This window comes from Rhinoderma darwinii, chromosome 1, assembly GCF_050947455.1.
Source record: "Rhinoderma darwinii isolate aRhiDar2 chromosome 1, aRhiDar2.hap1, whole genome shotgun sequence".
Classification (NCBI taxonomy): domain Eukaryota; kingdom Metazoa; phylum Chordata; class Amphibia; order Anura; family Rhinodermatidae; genus Rhinoderma; species Rhinoderma darwinii.
Window position 1 is genome coordinate 71,015,836 of NC_134687.1, and position 27,228 is coordinate 71,043,063.

At 37.3% G+C, this 27,228-nt stretch overlaps 1 protein-coding gene across 1 annotated transcript in view; it reads right to left on the reverse strand.

Moving 5' to 3' along the window:
• Positions 1-27,228, reverse strand: part of CORIN (corin, serine peptidase) — a 294,825-nt gene that overhangs the window by 145,739 nt on the left and 121,858 nt on the right. The window contains exon 3 of the mRNA XM_075859548.1: positions 8,220-8,615. Within this exon, the coding sequence (XP_075715663.1) occupies positions 8,220-8,615 (396 nt within the window). The remainder of the gene's footprint in view (positions 1-8,219; positions 8,616-27,228) is intronic.

Genomic DNA, 27,228 nt, shown 5'->3' on the forward strand with positions numbered 1-27,228 from the left:
GGTATGTATACACAAGGGGTACAGACCGTGTCTCTAAGGGGTACTTGCACTGCCCTAATTTTGTGACCTTAATGTGCAGCACAGTTTATGATCTTACACCCACTCGGTACATCTTATTGGCCATCGAGTTGACCAATCTCATCTTATTGCTAATTATGTTATCATTGGAGCAATGTACTGTATAGACAATGATTGCATAATCATGTACAAGCACCCATATATACTGTAGTACATGTATAAGTATACACTGACTGCAGATGTTGGCAATGCCTACATAAAAAAAATGAATCTTTAAGATGGATAATGAACAGGAAAATTATTTTTTATTACAACAAATTAGTTATACTGAGAGTAGAAGAATTGTTACAGGATTTGCTGGAATTTCAATGTGAAAATTCTTGATTTTGTAAGACCTGCTAAATCATGAAGCCATTGATCTTCATGTGTCTAATGTAGACCATAAGACAGTCATTTATGCAGATTAAATAAAATAAAATGCGGGATTGTGAGTGGTAAATGGTAGATTACATAAGGATTGTTATTGGATAATAATGAATTTTCTGTTTGTTGCGCGCTACGATAAAGTTTATATGTTCTGATTTTACATAGTGTTCTCTCCGACATTTCTTGTTAGATTTAATTTAGATCATCTCTTGCATTGTCTAGTATAACTGGATCTTATAAATGCTAAGCAGTCATCTGACAAGTCTGTTATTCTGCACAGACAACGGCTACTTGCAGTATAGGGCTTATTTCTCAATCCAAGATGTCTTACCATTATCTTCAAGGATGAATTTGTAATGCCAGCGATCTGCACTTGTTGGCGTACTACATCTCCCAGCAAGCACAACTGCCTGGATACCTTCAATACAATTCAATACACGCTGTACAGTTCCTGGATCTCCGCACTGCCGTGCACATGCACTTCCTTCTGCCGCTGGTGTTGCTCGGTCTACCCATAGGGCAGACGAGCGTTCACTTCCTGCATCTTATAGGGACAGTGCACGCACCTAAATCCATCCCCAGCCTATATCTGTCAATCACCAGGTATATTAGTCTGCTTCACTGGTCACACCCTACTTGAGAAATATTGGTACAATATAGAGTTAACCAGCAAAGTTTCCTGTATTCACATGATCCTGTCTGCTATTGCTACCAGTTATCAGCCTGTATCCTGTCTACTATTGCTACTAGTTATCAGCCTGTATCCAGTTGTCTATTTCCAGCCTGTATCCTGTCTGCTATTACTACCAGCTACCAGCCTGTTTCCAGTAATCTGCTACCAGCCTGCATCCGATACTCCGCTACCAGCCAGCATCCAGTAATCTGCCACCAGCTACCTGCCTGTGTCCTGTAATCCGCGGCCAGCTGCTGCTCTCATCGGTAGAGTAGCCCAGTGGGTCCACAACTCGCTGGTCATTACAGAATTTACTTATAGACCTAGAAGTTTCATTTTTTTATTTATGGGGGTCCTCCAATTTAATTCACTCACTCTACCCTCAGTCAGATCAGGTCAGAACACTTAAATATAAATGGAAATAAAGCTTCTATTGGCAAACAGTGGGAGTATTTATTTATATATTGTGTGGGGATGACACCATTAAACAACCTACTTCAGGAGGGTGAGAAGACCGAATGCGCCTCGTGGACCTCTTTTTTACAGATGATCACTGCTACAGGGAAATTGTTGGGGGAATTGGATCCATGCTATAAATAGGCAACTCAGGAAATTGTCATAGCAGTGCTATGAAGAAATGAACACGAAACCATTATGGCTTTAAGACATCATGTGCATCACCATATTACAGCTTAGTACAATATCCAAATTGTAAAGAGCCCTAATATGGTGGTAATGTTACCCTCTAAGGTTTCTGTACCTTTGTATACCGCCATATGTTTGTACAGAGGGGGTTTTATATGTACTCCTCCCAGTGATTGTGTCATGCTCAATCAGATGCTGTAAGGGTGCCTGTTTTCCAATAGAGTTTACTGAAGACTGAAAAATTGCACTTGGATACATATCAAAATTTACATACAGTCAACAACTTTCTCCCGTAAATTTCTGGATGACTGGCATTTGAGCATAAAATGTATCTGAACTCATAAGTTGCTCATATGGAACTCATACAGAAGTACATATTACCTATACAGAACACCATATAGAATCATATGATCAAAATTCACAAGTGTAGTTTGCACATCTGTACAGAGTGCCATATGGTACAAATTTTTTACATGGTTGTGTGAGTTTTAAAGTTTGAATTTAGAGTCCTTCATATAGTACATTGTTCTTATGGAATTCTGTCTTCTCCCTGGATTGAAATTACTAGCCTTAGGGCTCATTCCCACGAGCGTGAATACCGTCCGTGTGCTGTGTGTTGAAACAACGCACAGCATACGGCCCCATTGATTTCCGTTGCATGAAACTCACTGCATGTCCTACATTGGTGTGTTTTCAGACACCTAGCCGCCCATTCAAGTCAATGGGATTCAAGTCAATGGGTGCGTGAAAACCATGGACAGCACATGGATGCACATCTGTGTGCTGTCCGTGTTTTACACATCAGTTACATTGAAGAAAAAAAAAGAAGAAAAAGAAGTGCATCCGAGTGAATGAAAAACACATGCCACTCGCAAAGCACACTGATGCGCAACGCACACGGACAGATTTTACGCGTGTTTTTTATGTGCGGAAATCTGTCACGCTCGTGTGAATGTAGCCTTAGTGGTTATTCACACAAACGACTTTAACGGCCGTGTGAAGTCCATCACACGGCTGCATTAAAATCAGTTACTGGCCTCAATTCATCTGTGCCTGAGCTCCAGCCTGCTTGCTAATTCGGCCGCCAGACAACTGTATCAGATTGTTACTTTATCTTGTCACATGTATGATATAGTATCTATTATTCTACTGATTGCAGAATATATAAAAAAACAATTTTATCTACTGTGATTTATAGCCTGAAAATTCAAAGTCTAAAATAGTATCCAATAACCAATAATACTGAATGTTTGTGTGAGAGTGGCCTAAACGTGACAGATCCGCAATATATCCATATTACAGATCATATTGCACCAGTATGTCATCAGTATTGCTTCCTGTTAAGGATCTGTAATACTGATGGGATGTCTTTTAGAAAGGAAACTAAATTGCTTAAAACCGCCCGTTTAAAATACCTATGCAACACAGATGACATATGGATGCATCTGTTTTGTGAACACTCCCCATGGACTTGAATGGGCATTTTCCATCCACATAATAGATGTTATCTAAAATGTGGGCTTGTTTTATACGCCCATGCAAATAGCCCCATAGATTAACATTAGCTTCATAGTATGGACTGAAAATTGCGGATGTAATACTGATGATAAGTTTGCTTTGGAAGTAGCGTGACAAAGATGCTACAAATGACAAATCTTCTTGCCCATTGTCCTCTTGCTTTTACTCCTATATATTTGGAAAGAAAATGTGCCATACCATTTATAGAAAAATTCCCCACACCGCCTAAACATGCTGCTTTCATAAACAAAGGCATCGTGTCAAGGCAGCATTGGATCATATCACAAGCTAAATGTTTGGGAAAAGGCGTAAAATACAAGTGTAACTCATTTTCTCTTTTCATGGTAAGTGTTTCTAATTTACTCTTTCTTTTGAGCATAGCAAATGTAAACTTCACAGGAAATATGTCCTGTGGTGAGGACATTCCATCTCAGGTACGGTACAAGCAAACTTGCATATTACCTTCATGTTTTCTATTACGTGACTTGACCCTTTTGTTCTACATATGTATGGAGCCGTACTGAACAAAAGACAACTCATAGGGGAAGATTTATCAATAGTGTCATATGATGGATGAATTTATGAGATGTTCAAAATAATGCGAATTCCACCAAACGTATCAAAATTGTGCGTATTCCATAATACATTTTTTAATTAAATAAATAAAATAACTTTAGAACGTTTTCCTTGTTTTACCACATGCCTAGTAACATATACACCCATATTTTGTGCCAAAAAAGAGCATACGGCTTTAATAAATTTGGTGCATTTGCTTAGTAAATCTCCACCAATGTGTAAACAAGAAATAATAACACACATATTGTACTTTCTTGTAAATGTATATCTAACTTTACTAGATCAGAAGTGAAGAACTGTGTATCTGAAGTTTGCCTGTGCCTTTCAAATTGGTCATTGACCAATAGACCTCTTTGGTTTTAATGTCAAAAATGATCACCAAAGAAATGAAGCAAGGAAAGCAAGTATATTCACACAGTGTATGTAGAAGGTTGTGGCAATTAAATACTAGAATAGTAAAGGACATATATGAAGTCCTTAAAAAAAAAAAAAGCAACATAAACTATTGAAAACCATGATATTTATCCAGTCCAGTAGAGGGTACCTCGCTGGCTAAATTTCAGGAGTTGGTGGAGAGTGAATTAGTGTCTTAACTCTTTGAGAACCTCTTGTTTGCGTTATCTGTCAGACCAGGTTTAGGAATTTAGGAGTAATGACAATTTTGTTGATTATGGTGGTCTATAAAGTTGACATAGTGGTAGTAATGGCCTCTGCCCTATACAAAAACGCTAAATTTGGATTTACTAAATGAACTTCATACGTATAGGAAACTTTCTAAGAATTCCACACAAATGTTGTAAAGAGGTTTTTCTAGAGGTAGTTTTAGATAATAAAACTAGGGAATAGCTTCAATTGTGCCTATCTTCCACTCCCTGTCAAAATTTTAGGATGAAAACCCCCACCCCTCCCATACGTATGATATTGGTGTGTGTATAGGATCTCTGAATGAAAGGTTAAGAGCGTGGGTACATAATCTGTTACAACTCCTTGTCAAAGAAGACCCAGCAATTTTAAGGATATCAAACATGTTTTACGGACTTTTAAACTTTTTTTTTGTTGGTTGACATGGGATGTATTGTCACTGTAATATTCCACAAGATTTGGCGCTGATAGCATTTTCTCATCTTTTACAACAATATAGTTAATAATGCAAAGAGACATACTTTTTATTATGTCAGTTGACTATTTATTGCAGCATAAATTTTTTCGTTCAATCATGAGTTTTATCGACAAGTTAAAGGAACATCTAAGGATGCAACATTTTATCCTTCTCTTGCTAATTTATATATGGCATAGTGGGAGGCATTGCTTTATAGTTCTGAATTTTTTTTTTGCAGAATATTGCATGGTATGAGCGTTACATTGACGATCTTCTCCTAATTTGGGAGGGTTGCAATCCTATATGTTATACTTTCTTGAGTATATTAATGGTAACATCTGTACTTTGAAGTAAACAGCCCAGTCTGATATTAATAATATTGCTTTTTCAGATTTCGTTTGATATGCAAGATATGCACAATGGGATTGAAACCAGAACCATGTGGTTTCTTGTCACCCTTTTCCTGTAATAAAAAAATATTGAACTAAAGGAGAAATAGTGCGTTCAAAATGAGATTGTACGATGGATGCTTAGTTTCAAATGGAATGTCGGAATATTAAAGGTCATTTAGATGGACACTTACAGAGTTGAATAAATGACATAAGTAGTCAATAAGGACTTCCTGTTATTTAACATAAAAAAAAGATAATGGGGGTTTTGTTTCTACCTTTGTACTGTATACAGTGTAAAATTCAATGAGGTTAAAAGTATAATAGTTCAAAAAAACATATAGTACAGTATGTACACATTTGAAGAAGGGAAGGACCCCGAATATTGCGGTGTGCCTTGGAACGAGGGTGTGGAAGCAAATGCTAAGGGGAGATTGCTTTAGCATGGACTCTATATCGATTCCATTTATAAAGTTTGACATATACAGGAAAAGAAGGTGTGTATTAAATATATTTTTGGAACTTTTGATTGGCGATAGCGTGGAGACGCTGTTATACATGCTGATATATGTATCCGCTGGAAAGTGGATGTGAGCTACAATTGATATTGCTTAAAAATATAACTAAAACATTTATTCCCATTACAAGATCAGATTTTGGCTACAATACTGAAACAAGTGTGCCAGTGTATTTTAAGGAGAGCTCCTAAAATATCTAATTTATATCTCCATCTTATTTAGTTTAATCCTTACATGGAGAATTGTATAAATGTGATCATAAAATTTGCAAACAAATATTCCTTTCTATATATCCTTTTTAATGGATTAACTCACAGTATAAACGCATCAGTTGCAACACCATTATATCATTATGCTTTCAAGGCATATTGCTAAATCGATTAGCGGTGGTGACCAGACATAAAACTACTCAATCGTGAAGCCTTTTGGATCTTTACATTGGACACTAGTCAACCATCTGGTTTAAATATAAGACAATATATTATATATGACTTTTGAGATAATATCCTGAGCTATGTATATGTTGCTGCTAATGTGATTGGATTTCTTTACCTGTGTTCCCTTTTAGGATGTTCTGATTGGTTTTCTAGTGATGTGATCATTTATGTTGTAAGCTGATAAACTGTATCTTAATCATTCATATTATCTATACAGTACATGTTTGTATTTTAAAAAAACTATGCTATTAAAAAGGTATATGGAAACCCGAAAAATGTAAAAGGTTATACTATATGCGCTTTGTAATGCATATCAATAACCTGATTTTTTACAGAGACACACCGTGATGGTATTTTTTTTTTTGTGACTAGAGTAGAGCTAAGTAGCTTTCTAGGGTCTAGCAACACGAAAAAAGTAAACATAGAGAACACACTTTGGCTTCATAGATCCTGAAATAGTCCATCAGGTGGTGGTACTTTTTTTATTCATAAAATTGAAATAATGTAATCATAGACCAAGTCTTTGATAAAAATAAAATAAAAAATACTGTCTGTCTGTGCTAACATCTGCCAATTGTGTTGGCTCAAGAAATGCTTTGTAATGTAAGGGTCAGTTCACAAGGAGGATTTTGTGTGGCGGGCCCGCCACAAAATCCGCCGCGGAATTATTCTTGCTGTCAGCAGGAAGATTCCTTATCCTTTTGACTTTAATGGGAGGTTCGGGCGGAATCCGCCTGAAGATCCAGAAGGGCGCGTCTTTTTTCCGCTAGCTGAAAAACTCAGCTAGAGGGAAAAAGAAGCGTCCGACTCCCATTGAAATGACTGAGAGGCAGAATTTTGAAGGGGGTTCCGCCGCAAAAATTCAGCCGTGTGAACAGGGCCTTAAGGAGGAGACTCCATGAATGTTTCGCTACATTATTTGTCTGATTTATACTAAATATAATTAGCTTTTGTTTATTTCATCAATTAAAATGTAGTGATAAGAAGAGATGAGCAGTATTTTCAAGTACTTGCTCCAAATGCAAAAGTTTGCTGAATTTTGCATGTCAGTTTTGGGTCTCCCTCTCACTGATCCAGAAGTAATTCTGATTATTTTTAGCACTTCGGATGCATCCATTGCATGTCCGCACTCTACAGTCTTGCTACACACCAGCACCAACAGAGTCCGTGATAAACGAGAGCAATATCTGTCTTCGTTGCCAACTGGGTCACGCTGATTTCTAGCAGAATTAGTGGTGTCATGAAGTACTTTTTTGGATTCAAATCACCATCCACGTCCAAGTACACACACACACACACACACACACACACACACACACACACACACACACACACACACACACACATACATACAGTACAGATTTGCCAATATTGAAGCTAGTTATCATGTATATACTGCTGTAGATTGTGATTTGAATCTAAACTAGGTCTATATGACAACACTGCATCTGACTGGCTCAGCAAACCTATCCTGTCATCTTTGTTTTAGTTTTTTATTTTGCATGCTATGTAAATTATATAGATTACATTTCATAATTTAATGCTATTTTTCAAACTTAAAACGTTAAGAAACGACCTTCAAAATACAATTAAACATCAGATATTGGAAACATATTTGTGCGCTAAAATTTCAAATGGTCAACAGACAAGAAAATGCACATTTCTAACAACTCCCTCGTCTTATTTTTTACCTACTCATGATAAATTTAACTGTTGCTTCTAAAGACAAAATAAATACATTTTAGTATTTTTTTCTTTAAGACTGCTGAGAAGGAGATTAAAAACTCAAATATAAGAACTAGTTATATATTTTAGCCTATGCTTTCTGAAATCTTAAAAGATATATAGTGCTAAGGATGCTCATACGCTAGAAATTAGATTAAGATTTGCACGTTTAAATCACAGTGATATAATAATTACCTTCTGTGACCACAATTGCAGGAAACATTGGCTTCATAGTTGGACTAATAGGTGCATTGTCCCCAAGCTTTGAAGAGATTGTGGTGGGCAAGTTACTTGCAGAATCAAACATGCTCTCAACTTCTGTATGTTCTTTGGTCTGTCCAGTCTCCGTTTTTGTGCTATGTGTAAAAGAGGAAACTTGATTTTGATGCAGAGATTCTGTCCCTCTGCTAAAGTTTGTATTACTTTGGTCATCTTGGGTTGTAGGTTTCCACAAAGGAGTTAGTACATCCCACTCTCGTACCAATACTGAGGCGTTGTCATTCATCTTTAAGAAAGGAATGTCAGAAGATCCAATCCCATTTGTTAATGTGTCACTTCTATTAGAGCCAAAACAGTTCCTGTCTATTACACCTATAAGGGGAAAACAAAATAAAAAAGTTAGAAATATTTATTTTATTTTACTATTTTTGAAAAAAAATGTGTACTTTTTTTATTTGTATAATATTAAAATATTTACTTCATACAATATTATATATTTACACTTATCTTATTCTGTACTATGCGTCTGATCCACCCTGATGGAAACTTTTTTATTATTCAACTTTTTATTTATCAGATTTTTGCTGTTTAAGACTCGCAATTAAATTTCAGAACCAAAAACGACTCCACATCTGCTAATGTTAAAAAAAAATCAATACAGGCAGATAAATATCTCAAAAGAAATATTATTTATTTTTTTCCTCTCCGTGATACTGATTCTATCATAAAAACCTGGAGTTATTTTAATGTATATTGACCAGGTTGATGGTTTTCCACTATTGTTCATTACTATTTCTAAATGGCTTTAGTAAAATCATATTTTGAGAGACATGAGCATAAAGTAATCAATATATGTGTCTCAAGATGTATAGAAAAACTGGTATAATATAATATATATATATATATATATATATATATATATATATATATATATATATATATATATATAAAATCCCATGTCTTACCTTACTCTCATGCAGTTATATCCCAGGTTGCCAGCTATATTGATTTCTGTTGAAACCCAAATAGCAGGAAGAGTTACTTCCTCCCTCAGTGATGTTACTACTGTCCTATACTTCCCAGCTAAAGTTGCAACATTAGAAGTTATATATTAGGCCTCATGGACACTGCCGTTGGCCGTCATTCAGACGTTGATGACGGATCCGTGAAACACAGACTGCACACGGACGGCTTCCATGTGCAGTGCGTTGTTTCACGGACCAAATCAATGAAAAGGCCGAGACTGTTCCATCAAAAACGAACAGGAGTAGGACCTATTTTTGAGGGAACGGCCACACGGTTCCGTTAAAACAATGGAAGTGTGCATGGCCCATGGAAATGAATGTGTCAGGGTGCTATCCATTAAAAAAACGGATAGCACCCTGACGAAAACAACTGAAGTGTGCATGAGGCCTTAGGGTCAAGGCTCTTGTCTATCCGACATATAGCTGATGTACGAGTAAAAATGTGGACATCCGATATCACTCTGATCATGTTTACACTCAGGCAAGAGTAAAAGAGATGAAGGTGGTTCTCTCATGGCACTTATTTGTTAGGTAAACCTGTGAGAGAAAGGGGAGAGAAAACTCTGGATAACCAGCTTGCAAAGAAATTAGCTTAGAGCTAAGATGGCTCAAAATGGTAGTTGTCAGAATGATACATCCTGCCCTAAAAACTGAAGGCAGGAGAAGTTTGAAGATTTAAAAAACGTATTTATGGAAATGGCAGCACCATTGCATAGCCCCTAAGCACACAGAAGTGCCCTGAGAGGATGCTTGGGTGGCAGCCAAACAAAAACCAAGCAAAGGATACCTCACTAAGTTTCAGTGAAGGAAAGTCAGCACTGGCCCTTGACCCGTGTTGGGTCTTCTGACTCAGACATAAGATAAGAATTTGAAAAGTCCTAATTAAAAAACAAATTAAGCACAAACTCTTTACTCAGCCCACCTGTACGGCCATGGCCATCCTACACTACATACATGCATCTTTACTGGTACTTGTCAATGATTTTTGTTTAGACACACTGTACCATATGCACTTGCATCTTTGACCAAATAAAATGGTTTGTGGAATGTGCATCCATGTGCAGGTTTTCATATTGTGCATTTGGAAAGTCTTCAGACCCTTTCACAATTTTTTTTTATGTGGAGGCCTTGTGCTAGAATAAAAAAAACAAAACGTTTTTCCCCATCATTCTGCACTCAACAGCCTATGATGACAAAGTGAAAATTGAATTTGAGAAATTTTTGCAAATTTATTAAAAATAAAAAAAACTTACATTTTGCATGGACATACGTATTCAGCCCCTTTGCTATGACACTTGAAATTTAGCATTGGGGGCCTCCCATTTCTCTAGATCATCTTTGAAATGTTTCTACACGCTGATTGGAGTCCATCTGTGGTAAATTCATTTAATTGGAAATGATTTGGGAAGACACACCCCTGTCTATATATGCTCTTACAGGTGACAATGCATATCAGAGCAAAAACCAAGCCATGAGGAGGAAATTACTGCATGTAGAACTCAGAGACAGGATTGTGTGGAAGCACAGATCTGGAGAAGGGTACAAAAAAAATTCTGCTGCACTGAAAGTTCCCAATAGCACAGTAGCCTCCATAATTCTTAAATGGAAGAAGTTTGAAACAACTTCCTAGAGCTGGCCGCCCCACTAAACTAAGTAATTGGGGGAGAAGGGCCTTGGTAAGAGTGGTGACTGGGAACACAATGGTTACTCTCGCAGAGCTCCAAAGATCCTGTGTGCAGATGGGAGAAACTTCCAGAAGGTCAACCATCACTGCAGCACTCTTCCAATCTGGGTTTTATGGCAGAGTGGCCAGAAAGAAGCCTCTTCTCAGTAAAAGACACATGAAAGTTCACCTGGAGTTTGCCAAAAAATGCACCTAAAGGACTCCCAGAATGTGAAAAACAAGATTCTGTGGTTTGATGAAACCAAGATTGAACTCTTTGGCCTCAAATCTAAGCATCATGTCTTGAGGAAACCAGGCACTGCTCATCACCTGCCCAATACCATCAATACAGTAAAGCATGCTTTGGGTGTGTTTTTCAGCACCTGGGACAAGGAGACTGGTCAGGGTTGGGGGAAAGATGAACGGAGCAAAGTACAGAGATATTCTTAATGAAAACCTAATCCAAAGTGCTCTGGACCTCACTTTCCAACAAGACAATGACCCTAACCACACAGCCAAGACAATACAAGAGTGGCTTAGTGACAACTCTGAATGTCCTTGAGTGACCCAGCCAGAGCCCTGACTTGTCCCTATTGAACATCACTGGAGAGACCTGAAAATGACTGTCCACTGACGGTTCCCATCCAACCTGACAGAGCTTGAGAGGATCTGGAGAGAAGAAGGGCAGAAAATCCCCAAATCCAGATGTGCAAACCTTGTAACATCATACCCAAGAAGACTGGAGGCTGTTATTACTGCCAAAGATGCTTCAACTAAGTACTGAGTAAAGGGTCTGAATACTTTAGTCTTTTCCTTTTTCAATGAAGTAGCAAAAAAAATGATTTGGCTCCATTTTTGGTACCATAAATTTTCATCTGTCCCACGAAAAACAAAATTTAAAATGTCATACAGTACAAAAAATTGAAATGACCGTGTTCCATAGTTAATGAAGAAGGTATGAGGAGAAGAATTAAAAATCTTGCTTAGGGGAAATCAAATAATAAAAATAAAATAGTATCACTATTAACCCCTTAAGGACCAGCACCATAACAGTACGGTGCCGGTAGTATTACGTTACTGTGCCCACTCGATTAGCAGCAGGACCACAATTGTAAAACACAACCATGGTCCTTCCACAACTGCCGCAATCAGAGATAACTCTGATCCCAGCAGTTTAACCCTTTAGATGCCGCAGTCAATATCGACCGTGGCATCTAAGGTGTTTGACAGAAAGAGGAGGCTACCTCTCTTTGCCTATCGACGCCCCGCAAAGCAATTTCTGGGCACTGATGGGTTATCGTGGCAGCCGGGGGCCTAATAGGCTGTCTATCAGTGCAACACTAATAGGCAATAATACTTTGGAATACTATGTGTTCCAAAGCATAATACAAGCGATCATAGGATCGTTGCTTCAAGTCCCCTAGTGGGACTAACAAAAGTAAAAATATGTTCAATAAAGTTTTCTAAAAAATAAGTCTTCAAACAAACAAAATAAAAATTAAACCACTTTTTTCATTGAAAAATACAACTCGTCCAGCAAAAAACAAGTCCACATACAAGTACATAAATGGAAAAATAAAAAAGCTATGGCTCTTGGGATGCACCGATGAAAGCCCCAAAGAGTTTCTTAATCCTTAAGGCTCAAAATAGGCTGGTGTTTAAAGCGTTCATGTCCATGTCCTAGCTGTTGCTCTTAGTAAAACAGGATATAAAATGTATCTCCTATAGCGATAAACACAATTGGAATTGTTGCATCATGAAGACAAACCCTTTTTAAATTAAAGTCTGAGGAAACCAGTTGATCGACGCAGAACCGGCTTCAGAAACCAACATTGATCAGCTTTTATCACCAAGGCGAGTTGTAGTCAGCCATTCATTTCTACTTGGGCCGTACCGCCGTAGCGGGATAGCAGCTGGCCAAACAGGATACCAAGCCAAAGTCAATAGTTCGAATAAGGGTACCTATGGCAATACAGACAGTAGTAATGGCAGGCTCGGATGGAACCTTGGCAGCAGGCGGACACCAGGTGTGGTGAAATACAGCAGGAGTAGTATACGACACATCATAACTCCAACTCTATACGGCACAGGAACAAGGTAGCACGGGATATACAGGTAGCAGGAACGGAAACACTGGGAACTGGAAAACACTAAGGGACCATTTGCAAAGACTAACACGGGTAAACACAACAACGCTCAGGCAATGAAGGAAGGGTCAGGGCCCTTCTTATAGTCCAGATTGATCATGGGAGCAATTAGTCAATCTAAAACATGTGTGTGCTCTGGCCCATTAAGGCCGGGAATGAGCTCGAGCGCGCACCCTAGAGGTCACTGCAAGACAGGACGGCCGCATATACTGGCATCTTTGGGGAGTCTGCGGTCTGCGACTGTGGACGTTACACTCCTGTAGCAGTCATACGAGTCATAGTGAGTGGCTCTCACCTGTGGCAAATAGAGAAGGTTCCCAAAATGGGTTGACTTCATGAGACAACCCCTTTAAGTTTGATTTACTTTTTTTTACTCCTAAATAAAGCACTAAATGGTCTTTTATATTCCCATGTAATGTTTTAGTTAGGAAACTATGAATTATGCAGGAATTCCTCCCTTAATGTGCTACAATGCATATTCTCCTAATATATGTGCCAGCTGTGACCTGTGTGCCAGCTTGTGATATGTGCCAGCTGTGACCTGTGCAACATTATTATGCAGAAACTGTTAATATAACATCAATAAGAAACTGCTGTAAAAGATTGCATTCATACTAAGAAGTAACCAGGCTTTCCATTTTTCAAAAATATATGTGACTTACAAGAGCTAAAAAAGGGAAAATATCAGAGTGTACTGTATGTATCAATAAACTAGAAGTCCTACTTGAAAGGGACATACCAGAACATAATATGCAGTACAGGGTCCTTACACGATACGCAGCATGAACCAGTCATCATACCGCCGATAAGGAGTCATTGGCGCCTAATTAAAGCTGAATGGTTACAGAACATTGATATTTGAAAGGATTTGTGTATGATGTTAACAGTAAGAACAGTGTTTTAATGACGGTGATCACGTTTACCACCACATGTTATGTTAGTTTGCCTCTTCAGTAGCTGTATGGTGTTGTGCGATCCTGCTGAGATCTGAGCACAGAAACCTAAAATGGCAGACATAAATCGCTGCTCATACTGGGAAGCCTGGCTGTTTTTACTGGTGGATTTTATTAATAGCTATCCATTTTCATACTCAGATGGGAATGTGACAGCGCTCAACAGCAAAGGACTTTCTTCTTAAACAGCTGCTGTTCATGTGAACTTTAAAATCTTACATATGTCTCTATTTTAATTCTTCGGAATAAAAAGAAATTGGATGAAGTAAGAAAGTACATAGGCAAAGACATTATTTATCATCAATAAAAAGTGTTGTATATGAAGATACTGAAGACTGATATGTCAAGGAATCACACGTAGAAGAGAATAAAGCTAAAAGATGGAGGATAAAAGAATGGAAAATATTTAAACTCTTTCCCACCCTGCACCATGAATGGAGTAAATTCCCAGCACTCTATGGCAATAGCCAAGATTGGAGAAAGTTCCAGTCAAGGCCATTTAACCCTTGTGATGGAATCACAAAGGAGGGGGTCCTGAGATATGCAAAGGCAGTAATAGAATACATAGGCATTCCTTATGCATTATACATGAATTAAAAAATTGAATCTAAAAGTAAATGTCCCTTTGAGGGACAAAATAATATTAAATAAATTTAATATAATAATTCAACAAAATAAACAAAATTTCTGGATTATCTCAGTACAACAAAATGGTGGTTGTTCACCCATGTAGCAACGTTTCAGCCCTCACAATGGGGCATATCTTATTATAAAGCTGAAACGTCGCTACATTGATAGTTAAACACCATATTTTTTTAACCTTCCTATTACTGAGTGCTGTCTCAAATGTTATTTATTTTATTGGTGTCAGGAGAATCAGGATTCTTTGGAGACGTGAACCCAACTTTGATTTAATCTTGGTGCTGTTGGACCTTGTATTTCTTGTGGATCAAAAAAAATATTAGGTATCCAATTAATAATTACAATAAATGTAACATGTAATTTAGAGTGCTCAGAGAATGGGTAATTACATAAACGAAACTTTAATTTTACGTAACAAAAAATATATATTTTTTAAAAAGTGCACCCTGAAATGCAAAAAACAAGGCCTCACAGAGCAGAACAATAAAAAGTTATGCCTCTCGGATTGTTGTATGGTAAAAATAAAATAAAGTTTCCTCCTGTGAACTTAAGGGGTTTAAGAAATCCAAGAATTAAATTTTGTATGTATAAAAATTCCTGTTATTTGATTATTTTGTATATGGTCATTTTGATTTCAAAGGCAGGAAAATTAAGATTGACTTTATGACTGTTACTTATCTGAGACTATGTATCTATATTACATCAGAAGCATTCCACATTTCACGGCACATAGCTAGATATTCAGCCTGTTTTAATTTTAAGAGCCTCTTAATTTTTAATAATGTATTAGTATTTACTAACCCAATATATGAAAGAAGTAAAGAGACAGTATTTTCTGCCACAAAACTTTGTGCTATAATAAAGGTGGTATTTGAAAAATCAAATAGATATAATTTTGACATAAATATTTCTAGTTTGGCTCAGCAAAGCTGTTTCCAGTGCATTGTTTGCCAATAAAAATGTATTGGGAATCACTGAATTACCGTTTTATAAGACTATGATGAAGGAGTTTCTGAGTTTTATGTAAAAGTTTAGTCTTTGTATAATGATAAGTTACCATATTTTTCGGACTATAAGACGCAGCTGACTATAAGACGCACCCAGGTGTTAGACAACAGAAAATAGGAAAAAATTTAATATTTTACTTCTTCTACAAAGAAAAAAAACTATTGGTTATTAAAAAAAATTAATTTGTTCAGTTTCACCACATTCTGAGAGCCGCCATAACTTATATTTTTCCAACGTTTGAGCGGTGTGAGGGCTTTTTTTTTTTTGCAGCATTTTTTTGGTACATACGATTTTTTTTATCATTTTTTATTTCATTCTTTTTAGCGCTATGGTGACCAAAAGACAATGATTCTGGGGTTTTAAATTAAAAATGTTTACGCCGTTCACTGTGTGAGTTAAATAATGCTATGTTGTAATAGTTTCAGACTTTTACTGATGCAGCGATAACAATTTTTTTATTATTTTTTTATTTTTACATTGTGCTTGGGAAAAAATGGGAAAAGGTTTTTTTTTTTTAACTTTGAAAAATTTTTTACACTCCTGAAAATGTTTCTAACTTTTTTTTTTTTTACACATTTTATTAGTTCCCTTAGAGGACTTGAACCAGCGATCATTAGATCACTGGTACAATACACTGCAATACATGGATGAGTTAAGGAAACAGCGTAACTAGCTGATCTACGCTGTTTCCGTAACTCCCATAGTAGTGAATTGAATGGCAGTTGCAGAATATATATATATGGATGTAGCCATCTTTATCTTGACTCTGATAACTTGCTGCAGTGTGATATCACACAAAAAAAGCAATTAAAAAGTCATTGAAAAAAATCAAGATAAAGGGTCTTACCACTGTGCATTTAATCTGTTAAAAGTCAAGATAAGGACGGCTACATCTGTATGTATGTATATATATATATATATATATATATATAAAATAAATACAAGCCAAAAAAGCCTCGACAAAGATCCCATAGAGACGGATCGAAACGTTGCCTGCCTGGGGTGAATAAACCCACCACTTTTTTTCACCAATTTCCTTGGAGTGCTGCCTCTTAATTTTTTTGGGGATTTCATTAACAAGGGTTCATAGTCTCAACCTAGGGGGCCTGCACCCACTGCTGTCTCTGTGCTGCTTTATTCCTTTTCTCATTTTATATATATATATATATATATATATATATATATATATATATACAGTATATATAGTATATACAGTCTAGTCAATTGAGGATGCAACTACGTGGCTATAGCATTTGATCTATTTTAATAACATAATATAATATGTTGTTTATTTTACGTAAGGGAGCACATTAAGGCTGGGTTCATGCCTTGGTGTGTACATTGATCTTCAGAAAAGCAGAATCATGGAAATATCGGAAGCGCCAATTCCGTTGTACGACGGATACTACCGGCGACTGATGGAACCTATTTACTTTAATGGGTTCTGTCAAGTATCCGTCGGGGTGTCCGTGGTTTTACTGAAAACAATAGAACAGCATGCTGTGTTATTGTTTTCAGTATTTTTAACTGGATCTGCGACGGAGGCCCCTTACGAAGCCTCCACTGCAGATGTGAACAGGGCCTAACATATTCAACATGAAATCTTTCAAAACCTTTGTAATGTATATAAACATAGTAAATCAGTATTTTGTACTTTTAATTAGATTTACAAAATATACAGATTGAATATTTATGATATATTTATTTTCCATTATTTATAGAGCACCAATATATTCCTCAGTACTGTACACATATAATAAGCACCTGCATCATTCCCTGTCCCAGTGGAGCTCACAATCGAATGTTCACATCTTAGACACATCCACCACTAGGAATATAATTAACCTATCGATATATATTTTTGGGCCTCGTGCACCGAGGCTTCAGCTGCATGCGTACTACATGTGCCGCTGTATAGTACTTCGTATTGTGCCTTAATACTGAAATATTTTCCCCTAAAAGCAACGCATGAAGGGGAGTATAGTTCCTTTATACAGCATACATTGGAGCATCGCAAAAATTGTTGTTTTCTTTTTAAATTCATACATAAACTGGACAGAAAAAAAATATCTCTATGCCTCTGTAGGTCATTGGTGGCATACAAAGGTACAGTATGGCCCAATGAACTTATATAGGTATTGTATTATAGCTCTATCTTAGAGATTATTACAATGCTGTTATTTGTTCATGTGCATGAGGCCTTGTAGTATAATAGAAAACCAGAGCTCCCATGAAGAACACACAAACTATGTTGCAACCCAAATCAACACTGTCACCTACTCAAAATGGTGCCCTCATATCTATAGGACGATAAACCACTGCTTTATACAAGAATAATATAAAAACCTACAATATATTATGAGACAAAGAAAAATTATGGCAAGAAACGGGCCTTATATAAATCCAGAATCCATTATTCTAGTATCTTGATATATTCAATAGACATGATAAACACACAGTAACAAGCCTGCGTATTCTACGTGAATTGCGAATAGGTCAATGTTACCAATTCAGTTTCCTGAACAGAGATAACATTTCCTCCTCATCAGCTTTTAAATGTCATGTATTTAAAGATTATCTCATTCACTATTGGCTTTCGAAAGGGCACAGATCTGCCCAATGGTATATTTAGAATTTGGCAGTGGCAGGATGATGCTATCAAAAAAAGTCATATGATGTTTTTCTTTGTCCTGAGATAAATGAAAGCCTATACTTTCTATGAATTATTCAGCATCACAAACCAGGTTGTCTCCATAGGCTGCAGTAGAGGACATCGCTACATGAACACAATGCAGATGTTTGATTTCTGTTTTTTTCTCAGTTGAACCTCTGACATAAGACAAATTAAATGATTTGTATGGCGCAGTTGAGTTCATGCTATAATCTAATATCCTTTCTCTTTTTTTAAGGCTTTGTAAATTTAATCAGTCTTGCTTGTGCTGTAATTCACTTTGAAACTTGTGTGTAAATATATCCCAGGCATTTCATGGTGAGGTTATTTTTAGTCATGCCCTGTTATTAGGAGACTGAGATATGTTCTGGGAGCGTATAATACTCGAGATATTTTTCTTTTTCTTGCTGGGAGGCAAGTAGATGAGGAAAGGAATTTAATGTCATTGACTGTAGTTATAACAACATGCATGAGGTTAGGAAAATATTAGAAGACATCGCATTATTTGAAGTTGAATAATGCACCATTTAACCAATTATTCATTACTTTTCCAATAGCAAACAGTTACAAAGATTTAGTTTTGCTCCTTAGAACTCCCTTTCCCCATGTCTAATGAGATAATAATTCATCCAACAGTTCATCCAACAATTTAAAATATATTGTTAAAAATACTTTAGTAAGATCATTACTTCTCTAATGTAAGACATTTCTCTAAAAGCTTGTTATAGGGGCAAAGTCGGAGGCCGGAGGAACTTGGGTGGGTACTTGGCATGGAGTATTGAGACACACACTTTTAAGTATGTGCACCTCAATTATGAATCATGACATTGTTTCATGAAGACCTGTTGTTCTCATGTATAATAGATATGATCAGGTGAAAGCTACATTAGGAGACTTCCAGATCAAAGAATTATAGTCAGAAGTTGATCCTATATTCATATGTGCACTGATTTTGCCCAAATTAATTTTCAGGCATATACCTAGTTTTTGAAAAATTGTCAGTAGAAATATAATTTTTAGACATTTTGGCAAAGTTCTTTATTTTGACAAAGGTAATTTCAGTGTTGGACTGGTACCTTACAGTTATACAAAAAATGTGCATGTCCACCTGTAATTGTATGAAAACCCCAGTTTTTATCTCTGCACATAGTGATCAGACCGTTGTAAGTTGCAGTGATAGACTTTAGCATAGTAATTCTAGTTCTTGTTAACACAGGGGTACTGCTAAAAAATATTTACACTCCCGGCCAACCCCTACTTTCATTTCTACCTCAAAGAATCTTGGTGAAGAGTGGAAAAGGCATTCTATAATTCTATTTGTGGACTAATTTTCCAAGAATCTTTGATTAGGATAAAATTTGTCAATCCCTAGTATAAAAGTGACAGGTCTTCCAGTTGCTGTCTCCTGCGAAGCCCCTGATTTGTTCCGGGAAACACTGCCTTAGTGACAAGTGATCTGCCCCACAGCCAGCTTTAGATGTAGCTGTCTTCTGCTGGATCTCATGTACCGTATTATAGCAGGACCTCATTATTATCTCTAGGCCCACTGAATTATCCTCTGCAGAGCTATTCCATTCCTGGTTAACCTGTGTGGATGGATGACGGGGTTACTTGTACAAATAAAGGGGTAATCCGGTACTTTTAAAAATCGGCAGCAGGGCAGGGGATGGCATAACATAATACACTACAAGATACTAGTTACCCGGTGCTCCAGTCCTGTTTTCCACTGCTCCAGTCCGAGAAGCTCCGGCAGCGATTAGGTGCCATTCATCGGTCACGTTCCACTGCAGCCAATCGCTGGCCTCATAATTCATCGCTGACGCCAGTGTTTGGCTGCAGTGGCATGTGACTGTTGAACAGCACGTGACAGCTGCAGGATCACAGCATACGGAGAACGGGCCTTAGGGCCAGAGTGGGAGGCACTTCAGGGGGTGAGTATCTGCTGGTTTCATATATTATGCCATCCCGAGTCTTGCTGCCGATTGTGAAAAGTCCCAGATAACCTGTTTAATGGCAACATTTTTCAGTCGATTTTTGCATTGCTAATAAATTTTCTGGTAAGTTAATTATTTAACAATAATTGTTTTGACTTTATCTAGATGCGAAACATGTGATTTCAACATGTATACATTGGAATGCATGGATCATGTGAACCTCATGTTTGCTCTAAGGCAGTGATATAATTTCCCACTGGTTAAGGTATCCTCTCCAGCATGGGGCAATGTGCAAAACATTAAAATAATAGTATGCTTATTCCAGTAGCATCAGGGAGTCGTACTGTACCTTCTTGACCACTTTTCACTTTGACTAAAAACTCCATATTTTACATAAAGCATTGTTAGTCTTCATGCCAAACTTTCGGGATTAGAACATTTTTATGAAAGTATTAAACACTCTTCTCCAGCTCTTTAAACAGTTACTCCAGTTGAGATCCTTTTTCTGCGCTATGGGGGGTGTTTATAATAGGAAAACCCTAGCTGCACCGCCTTGAGATAGCAGGCTTCCACATTGTTCTGAGATGACAGCAGGCTGTGTTTAATGTACTCATCTTTCAACAGGGGCAAACATATCATATGTGGAGCTTGTGCAACTGCACAGGGGCCCTGTAACCTAACAGGCACATCGCCGCCTTCGAAGAGGAAATTACAGGGCTTTCTACTGTGTGCTTGATTCCATGTAAAGAACTGATAATAATTGCAAAAGTTCACCAACAAAGAAACAAGGGGCTCACAAACGTTTCTTGCAGAGGGGCCCTATGCTATCTATGCCCAACCCTAGGCATCAGGATAGATTACCTCCCAGATTTCTTTACAACCTCTCTTCATCTAAAACCATCCCTGTCTACATTTTTTACTTTGGAGAAGTTGATCCCAAAAGTCTTTGCATTAGTAGAGTGACTTGAAGCTCCTGGGCCATGATGCAAAATCGGTCACAGGGTCCTCCAAACATCACACATAGTACTGGCCTTTTCATATGAGTCCGAGGGACTTTTTGGGAACCCTTCAGGTTCCAGGGCCCGGTTGTAACTGCAACCTCTGCACCCACTGTAGTTAGGCCAATGATTTGAAAATCACATATGTAATACGCTGTCGAGTAGCATGTCTAATATTAGCATGTCTACTTAGTGAACAGTGACTTGCATAGGTGCGAAATGTGAATCCGGGCTTTGTCACTTAATTTATAAATATATTGTATGTTTTGTACGGAATACACACAATAAAAGAAAACTACAGGGTGGATCAACGCAGGGTAAGAACTTCCAGAACTAAAAATTGGATAAAATTATAGATGCCAATTCGTGATGCCTATTGAAGGACTTTCCTATATTCATACAGCAGTGAATGGAGAAGGAAGAAGTTGTAGCGAGGAGGATAAGTCACACAAGTAAGGAAAGGATTGATAATTTCAAGATTGAATCATACTTCGCATTGACACCTAGTCTGGGCAGATACTTTACCTATAAGTGCAAGTATAATATAGTCAATGACTGGATGACAGATCTACTTTAAATGCAAAATATTTACTGAACACTGAATTAATAGTTGACTAGAAGTCTGTATGTTTATGACTATAAACAGTCCCTGGAATATAAGGTTTACTGAGGAATAATTCTCATATTGACCCATAAACTCACTTAATTAAAACTGCTGACTCCCAAATCATCAATTATTTAATGATGAATACAAAAGCCTTAATGATTGTTAAAAGCAAAAGAAATAAACTGTTTATGGGGCAATAAGTCTCCTCGTAAGAGGATTTTCTGGAAGATCAGTCTTTGTGGTACTGGACGTTAGTTTAACAGCCTTCTAAATGACCCATGCAGGTCTCCGTGCAGGACTACTATATAATGCTGCCTTGAGACAATAATTTAGATTTTGACCCTGAGGAATACCACATGCTTATTACACAACCGCGTTTTCCCAACTGATATGCCTCGCTCTGCCCCCCATTTACTCCTCCTTACTTTTCTCCATGCTCTCTACTACTTTTCACATACAAATTCTTCATATATGTACAACTAGAGACGTATTACATCAGCAAAATGCATATAACATTAATTGTACATTGTGAATGTGTATAACTACAGTACTTGTATTTGATTTTCATAATCCCAAAACGTATAAAACATTCGTTAAAAAAACTCCCAAAAAAGTTTGATTATTTTCTTTCTAGTCTGTTTTCTCTTTTACTCTAAAATGAAATTGACAAAACACCATGCAAAATAAAAAAAAGCTTAAGTGATGAAGAGATATACATGGATCACATTTTGTTAAAATTTTTCATTGGTTTCAATTACACAGTTACTCTTTGTAGGCAAATCTGGAACTGCTTTTACCTAGGTTTAAAAGAGTTTGATTCTTTCATAAGAACTGTATGTTTGAAGAGCTTGTTGACCATCACCGGGACCCTGCGCTAAAACAGTCCAGGCCGAGCAGATGGTTATCACATCTGAGTGGGATAAAGGAAGAATAAAGACACAAACAAAACAATACAGACCTTCCAAAGAGGCATAAAACTGCATAAAGGTGTACGCAGAGCAGTTTTTATTCCTCCTGATGTCAAAAATATTTCTCTTATTTTAAAAAGCTTGATGTACTGATACATTTATGTTCAGCATTATTTACTAAGTATACTGCTTTATTTTAATAGCTTTGTTTTGTGTCTTGGCACCTGGATACAGTCACATGTGGCACATTGTGTACTGGCAGACAATGGGGCACATGTATCAAAGAGGGCACTAAAAATATTTAGCTTCGGCATCATTTTCAACATAAAAAAAATGAGATCAGACATAGTTCTGCATAAGTTTCAGAGGCTATATTTCAATAAAGGTTCTTGCACACGGCCATATTACAGCTCCATGGGCCCTTACAGTGCTTCTACAGTTTTTGTATATATGGAGGTATTCTCTTCTAGAAGCATTGATTTTAGGGGGGAATACATCCATACCTAGGATCTTAATGGAGCCTTTATGGCAGCCACGCGGCTCCATACTAGGTAGCCATACTACCGCATTTATATACATCCAGGCTACAATTTAGATAATTTGGCTCATCACAGTCATGACCTTAAACCTCTGAGACACTAGGGCACGTGTATAAAAAGGAATAAAAGCATGTTATCAGCGAAGTATGGAGGGAAACTCATTTCAGACTTATTCATGCGGCTAATTATGCCTTTAACATTCCACCCAATGCTAAGAACCCAAGTAGAATTCATGCTAGTCCTAAATGCGCCAAATCGCACACTGATTAATATCATGGTATTTGGTTGTGTCCTGATACACAAGGATACTGGAGGGTGGTTTTAGACTACATACAAAAACTCGGGGGCGGAACGTTACCAATGACTCCTATGCTTTTCCTCTTTCATTCAATATCCTCATTAGATGCGGATGAGGAGGAGTCCTTGCAACATGTACCTTCACTAGTGCATATAATATTGCTTGCTGCCAAACGAGGTATTTTACAAAATTGGTTAGAATCAAACTTAACATCTTTGGATCAATTAGTACAGCAGTTGAAGATTTGTATGTACTCAGATAAAGTTGATTGAGTAAAGCATAGGGAAAAAAAACAATGGTCTTTTTCAAAAGATGGAAACCATTTATTGTGCAATTATCTGATTCGAGTATTGGAGATGTGATGACGGGATTTCAATATACATCATGGTATCTCACTGAAGATCTTAAAGGGACTTTAGGTAAATTGAAAGTCGTACCACCGAGATGTTAGATAGCAATGTACGTCTGGAAGATGAGAAAATTGATATGACAAGATCTTTTGGTATAGAATAAGATGGTAACTATCAGCCACTGTTCATTTTCTAATGTAATGTGTTGTTGAATTATACTTACTTGTTAAAAATTTCAAATCATGCACTCTATATGCTTTTGTCAGTGCTCAGCGGAACAAATGTTTGTTTTCTATATCTGAATGTGCAATAAAAATTGTTTTTTTAAAAAAAAAAAAGGAATAAAAAGTTTATTTCTTAAAGGGGTTTTCCAGTCATAACAAATTGATGGCCTATCCTCAGTGATATAACTGATCAGTGGGGGTCTGACTACCGGCAACCCAACGATCAGCAGTTTTGAAGGGACCGTGGCATTCGTACGAGTGCAGCTTACCCTTCATTCCTGACTTGCTCGTACTGTGAATCACCAACACACTTGTTGCGGAGGTTCACAGTATTACAGCCTTCTCCCATTCACTTGAAAAATAAAACTTGCTTGTGTCTTACCTCCAGATTGGTGTTACTTGATCAAAAATATTATAAAATGTCATAATATACTACTACTACTACTACTACTACTACTGCTACTGCTACTGCTGCTGCTGCTGCTGCTGCTGCTGCTACTACTACTACTACTACTACTACTACTATTACTACTACTACTACTACTACTACTACTACTACTACTACTACTACTATTATTATTATTATTCATAATAATATTAGTAGTAATAAAATCACTTTGGCTGACATCAGGAACCATCATTAAATACAACAGGGCAACCATATCGAGTTTTTCCATGGTTGCGCTTAAAGCACTTCAATAAGTCCTAGACCTCCATTTATAACAGCCTTACATTTGAAAATGGCTCCAAAAAAACCCACTAAAATACTAATGTACTTCTTTCCAGAGTCCTTAAAACATTTCTCCTGCCCCACATGACTGGGTCATGTACAAATAGAGCGTCAGCCTTCAACAATGGAAAAAGTGCGAGATTCTATAGATGTTAACAGTAGAAGTGGCAGTAGCAGGATAAAGAGCACACCTGGGAGTCACTACATCCGTAGAACTATATGGGTCAGTACTAGCGTTGGTTTTACTACAACCTCAATACCTGTAATACTATCTGCATATCTATCGATACACTTAGTTTTGATTATGCTCAAGACAGGCTTAGTCGTAACACCCTATGCCTAGAGCTATATAGCATTGCAATAACAGGTGTGATTTTACGGAGACTTTCTCTGCTTACCACTGTGTTTATCTCTCACTACCTGCTATTAGATGTATCGTTCTTGGTGATATGTAGCAACACTGCGTATGTCTGTAGGTAACCTTCGTTCTTTTTGTATCAACTACACTGCAACTATCTAGAACGACTGATAGAAGTTGCTCTCTGTACTGTCATCTGTCCAACCACTGTGACCCGAGTTCCCCTCCTATATTTCTGGAGATATACAGTTTTCTTGATTTGTAGTCTAATTTTTAATCATGTTATTTGTATTGTCCAATAAAATTTGTATTTTCTATGCCTTTGGCAATTTATATTATTCAATAGTTTCTGACTCCTTCTTTCTCCTGTGCTCTATTTAACATTGATTGGAGTTTCTATTATTACTGGGGAGTTCAATAACCGCACTTGCTGGTGACTTAGCCCACATATTTTGTAGTCCCATGAGACATATGTTGACATAAATGTAAATATAAATATATATATATATATATATATATATATATATATATATAATATGTATATATATATATATATATATATATGTATATATATATGTATATATATATATATATACATATATATATATATACATATATATATATATATCATTTGTAAAATAAGATTTGTGACCATTAATTAACAAGTCAAATATATTTTACAAGTGGTATATATTATCTATCACTATCTCTCTGTACATGTTTGAGGACTACCACTGCTCTCTTGGGGCTGTATGGAAATTAGACATGTGACCCCAGAGTGCTGCATACAATCAAGTGTGCGAGCGATCTAAGCAAGTTGGAATGAGGCATGGCCATTGGTGCTAGACTAGCCGGAGCCAGTATTTCAAAAACTGCCAATCTTGTGGAGTTTTTTCATGCAACGGTGTCGAGACTACACAGAGAATGGTGTGATCAAGGAAAAACAACCAGCAGAGGGGATTCTGTGGACGTCAACAACTCGTCAATGAAAGGGGTCTGAGCAGGATGACAAAAATTATCTGACTAACAGACGGTGCACAGGCATGTGAATTGCATCAAAATAGGATGCTGGTGCTCCAACTAACATGCCCGATGCACAACTTGGCATTCTTTAACACGGGTGAGCTATGACAGCAGACGACCTTTTGAATACCATTGCTGTCTAAGGCAAACAGAAAGGCAAGACTTCAGTGGGCAAAAGAGGGTGAGAATTTGGGGCAAATAGAATGAATCAATGAACCCTTCCTGCCAGGTGTCAACAGTTTAGGCTGGTAGAGGTGGAGTAATGGTGTGAGGAATGTTTTCTTGGCCCACACTGGGTCCTGATACCTGTGGATGGACGTTTGAACAGTAGGGCTTAACTAAGCATTGTGGCCGACCAAGTTCATACCTTCATGGCAGCTGTTTTCCCTATGGCAGAAGGACACTAGCAGCAACTGCGAGAAGCTATCCTGTCCGCATAGGCCAATATTCGTGCAGAACAGTTTAAACACCTAGTGGAATCTACAGTATGCCCCAACGAATTGCTGTGGTACTGAAGGCCAAAGGAGGTCCATATCACTACTAGATGGGTATCTCTAATAAAGTGACCATTCAGTCTATGTCTGTTTATTTGATTTTGTCTTATTAAATCCTTGAATATATAGAAAAATAGTCTGTCTAAAGCAGTTGTCTACGGTTATAGTTATCCAGTTTTGCCCCTTAACCAAAAATGATAACTTCCTGTACAGATGTGTCCTCCGATAATTTACCTCTAATGCTCTATTCACATCTACCTTATAAGCTCCATTAGGAGCCTCTGTCGCAAATTAGGTCATATTTGCTGAGAAAATAGCGCAGTATTCAGCGCTATTTTGTCTAGCAGAATGACGGAAACCATAACGGAAACCCCAAGGAACCCAAATCAGTTGGTTTCCGTCATGCGGCGGAT